The sequence below is a fragment of the Bidens hawaiensis genome, unplaced genomic scaffold, assembly GCF_021521415.1.
Source record: "Bidens hawaiensis isolate Kalapana, Puna unplaced genomic scaffold, B.hawaiensis_p1.1 tig00045356_1, whole genome shotgun sequence".
Classification (NCBI taxonomy): domain Eukaryota; kingdom Viridiplantae; phylum Streptophyta; class Magnoliopsida; order Asterales; family Asteraceae; genus Bidens; species Bidens hawaiensis.
Window position 1 is genome coordinate 55,888 of NW_027498062.1, and position 5,006 is coordinate 60,893.

The following is a 5,006-nucleotide window of genomic DNA, read 5'->3' on the forward strand; positions in this document are numbered from 1 at the left end:
AGATCGGCTAATAATCCGGTCAAGAATGGAGAAGTAGAATCTCAAACCGAAGCTGATAATGGTAAAGGCGAGTTTCATGGTTCTTCACCCGAACAAAATGCATCTGAGGGGTCTGCAATTGAACAACAAACATTAACAGATACAAAACCACCGGATTCTTCAATAGATGATCGATTAAAACCATCCCCAGAACCCGCTATCCTGCAAACAGATGAAAAACAATCGAATAATACATTATTCGTTGTAAAAGTTGGTTCTACGAGTCAAGATCATGTTCATGAAGATGGTCATACACGCCAAGATCTTGTTCAAGAACATGGTCTAAGGGGTCCAGACCATGATCACGATGATAGTCCCATTACTCATGACCATGCCCAAGAAGATGGTTTAACGAGTAATGATAATGTTCTAGAAATTGGTCTTACGGGTCAAGATCATGTTAAGGAAAGTGGTCTTATGGCCCAAGACAATGTTTATAAAGATGGTTCTGCGGGTGATGACCATGCTCAAGAAAATGGTCATACACGTCAAGATAATGTCCAAGAAGATGGCCCTACAGATCAAGATCATGTTAGGGAAAGTGGTCCTACACATCAAGACCATGTACGCGAAGATGGTCAAACAGGTCAAGATCATGATCAAGAGGATGGCCCCGAAGGTCAAGAACATGCTTCTGGACTTGCAAATGGTAAAACTGAAAATCATGAAGAGAAGAAGTTGGTTAATTCTGAACAACCGATCGAGAAATCCAAAAGTTTCAATGCAGAAATTGATACCACTGCGCCTTTCGAATCTGTGAAAGCAGCTGTGTCCATGTTCGGTGGAATCGTGGATTGGAAAGCCCATAAAATCCAGGTCGCCGAGGTATAATTTGAGTTTACTCGTTCATCATATTATAAAACAATGAAAACCTCAAAAGGTATTATGCATTATTAATCAACTATATAGAGAGATATAATAAGGATCATTATCAACATCATATCTCCTATTGTGGTAGAGATAATTATAATAAACCTTAACTCATATTTTTGTTTTCTTTTTTTTTTAATTTCTAATTATTTATTTCTTATTCCCACTAATACAAATTTCGCGTACACATATTTGCAGAGGCGCAAGTATGTATTACAAGAACTCAAAAAAGCCAGAGAATATATGCCAATTTTGAAGGAACAGTCCGAGGAAGTAGAGGAATTGAAACAGCAGGCGTTAAAGGAGCTAGACAACGCAAAGAGGCTTTTAGAAGAACTGAAACTGAATCTAGAAAGAGCAGAAACCGAAGAACAACAAGCAAAACAAGACGCTGCGCTTGCAAAACTTCGAGTTGAAGAATTAGAGCAAGGGATTGAAGATGAATCTAGCATCGCTGCAAAGACACAATTAGAAGTTGCACAGGCTCGACACCAATCCGCAGTTTCTGAGCTCAAAACGGTCAAAACTGACCTTGAAAACTTCCGGGAAGATTACATTGTGCTTCTGTCTGAGCGCGATTTGGCATTAAAGAATGCGGGGGAGGCTGAGTTTAATGCAAAAGAAATTGAGAAAAATGTCGAGCAGTTGACGATTAAATTGATGACGATAAAAGAGGCGGTTGAGTCGGCTCAAGCTGCTCATTTGGAGGCGGAAGAAAACCGAGCCGGTGTAGCTATGGATCAAGAACAAGAAGTTTTGAATCAGGAAGAAGAAGCTAAGCGGTCGGAAGAAGAATTAGAGAAAGTCAACGAACAGATCGATGAAATCGGGGATCTAAAGTCAAAAATCGATACTGCTGCGGTTTTGCTTCAAAGATTAAAAGTCGAGTTAGCAACTTACATGGAGGAAAACCATAAAGATATACAATCAGAGGTCGATTCAGCGAAAACCGACCTCGAAGAAGTGAAGAATAATATTGAAAAACTGACCGAAGAAGTTAACCGGTTAAAACAAAACGCAAATTTGTTGAACACAGAGCTAGAAAACGAGAAGGAAACACTTATTGCGGCTAGGAAAAAGAAAGGGCTTGCGCACAGTTCGGTTGAGTCACTTGAAGCTGATATAAAACGAACAATGTCGGAAGTTCAAAAAATTCAAATGAAAGAAAAGGAAGCGCGGGAAAAAGCTTTGCAGCATCCTGGCCAACTTGAACAGGCGGCTGAAGAAGCGGGTCAAGCTAAATCGCGTGTTGAAAAAGCACAAGAAGAGATGCAAAAAGCAAAAGAAGCTGCAGATCAAGCAAAAGAAAGTGAAAACAATATGATTAGTAGACTGAATGTTGCTTTGAAGGAGATTGAGGCGATCCGTGCTTCAGAAAGATTGGCACTCGGAACGATTAGTGCACTTCACGAGAGCGAGTTGGCTAGAAACAACAAAAGTGAACCTGAGTCCGGGGTTACTCTTTCCGTCGAGGAATATTATGATCTAAGTCGAAAGGTTAAGGAAGCCGAGGATGAAGCTAACACACGCGTGTCGGAAGCGATATCACAAGTCGATACAGCAAAAGAAGACGAGTTAAAAGCTCAAAATAAGCTTGAACAAGTGAACTCGGGCATTGCTTCTAAAAAAGAGCAACTCTCGACCGCTATGCAACGAGCCAAAATGGCCAACGAAGGAAAGACGGAGTTCGAGAAGGAGCTTAAAACATGGAAATCCGAAAACATGAAAGCGAGTAGTAGTGGGATTGGATCGTCTCGTGAAGTAAAGGGAAAGAAAAAGCGACGCTCGTTTTTCCCAAGGTTTTTTATGTTTTTCACCAGGAAGAAAGGGCATTCAAGCAAGAACAGCACATCAACATAAATGGTCTGATTCTTTGTTGTGGATGTAACATATTTTGTTAGATTTTATTGCCATAATAGTTATATATTACATATTATTTAAGGTTTTTTTTTCCCAAACTGCATATTGCTCCCCTGAAGTAGCAAGCTGAAAGTTATCAGGAATAAGGTTTCCAAGAGCCATCTTTGGCCCCATTTTGACCATGATTTTTTCATCAATAGCCGCAACATAGAGCTCGGCTTCATACGCGAGTATCTTCACTTGGCTCGTTGCGGTGATCCCGTTTCTTGATCTCACCGCGGATAACTTCGTGAGCTCGTCTTTCAGTCCCCAATCAAAGAAGTGGTCATAGAACTACAAAACATAGGAAAACAAACAGTTTGTTTTAAAATGTTCAATTATACAGTAAATGTGCTACAATATTACCAATGAAGGGGTGCCTGGATGGGTGAGAATATATGCATATCCTTGCATAACTTTATTAGAAGAAAATGGCGAAATCCTTTGGGTCGAACCCGTGTCATGATTATCAATAAAAGTCACCGCATTTTCAGGCAAGATCCCGATCAGCCCGGGTGGCTTACCGTTCGGGTCAATCAACCTCCACAACTCACCCTCCACAGCTGCTTGAAGTATAAACTTTGTAGTAAAATCAAATGCTGTTAACAAACCACCACCACTTTCTTGCACCCACTTCATTATTTCGTTTCTATGCTGATCTTGGTTGTATGCCAGCTTACCGTCGGGCCCCATAGCCACCGAGTTCCAATACTCCCCGACCGCAAACTCAGGAGACGTACTCGCCATATATACTTTACTAATACTCGAAGAGTACCCTCTTGCATAATCCAACCGCCATCCATCGAAACCTATATCGGTTTTCAACCAGTTCATCCAATCTGATAACTCTCTTTGGACTCTTGGGTTAAGGTGGTCGATATCTGGGGCCGGTTGAAAGGGCTTTCCGGTGTCTAGGTTCCCATTTCCATCGGAGTACTCGATGTCGTCTTTGCAGATAAAAGACGGCCCCCAGTCGAGGCGGTCATCTGGTGTCCCGCCGTCAAATATGGACCATTTTCCTCTTGCGTCTTGCTTTTCGGCTGTCCTGTGGTTTATGACTATGTCCGCGATTGCTTTGATTCCCTTGTTGTTGAATGATTTGATTAGTGATTTTAGTTGTTCTTCATTTCCGTAGCTGGATGCGTTCAGATCATATAGTCTGCCTGGCATATATCCTGCAATAGTGGTAGCACATATGTTGTTGTTTCAGTTCAATAACTAAAACAAATGTTGAATGCAGTATGCCAAAATTTCACATTTCCTACCATTTGGGAAATATATGACATATATATTTTATACTTTTATACGGTTTTCACATTTTTCTTACTACACCCTTCACTAAAAATTTAAAAATATGAACTATAACTTACCCAACCCAAACCCAGAGTGGTGATCTCACGGTCTTTGTGGGGGCGAAAAGTGTGACTGTCCAGTGGACAATATGACAATAAGTATAGTTAAAAACGAAAGGAGAAATTTCGACATCAAGTTTTCAAATATTCCATGAAACTTTTGGGATTAAAGTATTTTCATGTTGAAATCTTCTAAATTTTTTAAAAAATACCCTTCTAACTTATTTTAAGTGGGCGCACTGGTGCATTAATGTGTATAGTTTCACACAGTTAAATATGAAAGGTGAAATTTCGACATAACATAAAAGATGATCCGTATAACTTTTAGTCAATATAATTAATGTGTCGCGTGTAAGGAAGAGAGACCTTCGAGTGCGGCAGATTGGGAGGGAGGTGGGAGCCAGACATGAGTAACTCCGGCAGCCGCAAGGTCATCAATAGAACCAACCAGGGAGTTGTACAATCCGCCTTCCTTTTTGCATGATTCCCAGTTAAAACCCTGAAACAACAACGTAGGAATTGCTGCGGCCGAGGCTACTAGAACACACGAGACAAAGATCGCACCATGGACAAAATTACTTCCACTCATGTTTTGTTGCGGGTTTGATATATGATAGATTCAACAAATATTCAATATATTGCTAGATATTACATGAACAACACGGCAAGTTGCAAAGTCTTTGGCTGTTTGACACTAGATTTGTGGGTCCTTTGAATTAGTCACTGTATTGTTTTTCTGTTGTTCACATTACATGATATCTTCCGTGAAACACACGGTCCTCTGCTTGTTGACTACGCTAATTTGTACTTCTTAACCCCTTTAGAGCTTTTGACTCTTTTATGCAT

At 40.5% G+C, this 5,006-nt stretch overlaps 2 protein-coding genes across 2 annotated transcripts; one reads left to right on the top strand and one right to left on the bottom strand.

Annotated features, from left to right (window-relative positions):
* The first annotated feature begins 351 nt into the window (after nt 1-351).
* LOC143595595 (protein WEAK CHLOROPLAST MOVEMENT UNDER BLUE LIGHT-like 1) lies at nt 352-2,769 on the top strand. Its single transcript, XM_077074573.1, has 3 exons — nt 352-625; nt 659-864; nt 1,108-2,769. The coding sequence occupies exons 1-3, from the start codon at nt 457-459 to the stop codon at nt 2,767-2,769; spliced, it is 2,037 nt and encodes a 678-aa protein (XP_076930688.1). The 5' UTR covers nt 352-456.
* Nucleotides 2,770-2,835: 66 nt separating this feature from the next.
* LOC143595596 (alpha-amylase-like) lies at nt 2,836-4,762 on the bottom strand. Its single transcript, XM_077074574.1, has 3 exons — nt 4,527-4,762; nt 3,175-3,983; nt 2,836-3,102 (listed from the first exon to the last, which is right to left on the bottom strand). Exons 1-3 carry the CDS (start codon nt 4,747-4,749, stop codon nt 2,836-2,838), a joined length of 1,299 nt encoding a protein of 432 aa, XP_076930689.1. The 5' UTR covers nt 4,750-4,762.
* Between the last annotated feature and the right edge of the window lie 244 nt (nt 4,763-5,006).

Coding starts and splice junctions, on each gene's coding strand:
- LOC143595596 (XM_077074574.1), bottom strand. CDS start 4,749: ATGAGTGGAAGTAATTTTGTCCATGGTGCGATCTTTGTCTCGTGTGTT. Junction 3,984..4,526: donor CCAATCTGCCGCACTCGAAG/GTCTCTCTTCCT, acceptor CCACTATTGCAG/GATATATGCCAGGCAGACTA. Junction 3,103..3,174: donor ATCCAGGCACCCCTTCATTG/GTAATATTGTAG, acceptor TATGTTTTGTAG/TTCTATGACCACTTCTTTGA.
- LOC143595595 (XM_077074573.1), top strand. CDS start 457: ATGGCCCAAGACAATGTTTATAAAGATGGTTCTGCGGGTGATGACCAT. Junction 626..658: donor ACGCGAAGATGGTCAAACAG/GTCAAGATCATG, acceptor ATGGCCCCGAAG/GTCAAGAACATGCTTCTGGA. Junction 865..1,107: donor ATAAAATCCAGGTCGCCGAG/GTATAATTTGAG, acceptor ACATATTTGCAG/AGGCGCAAGTATGTATTACA.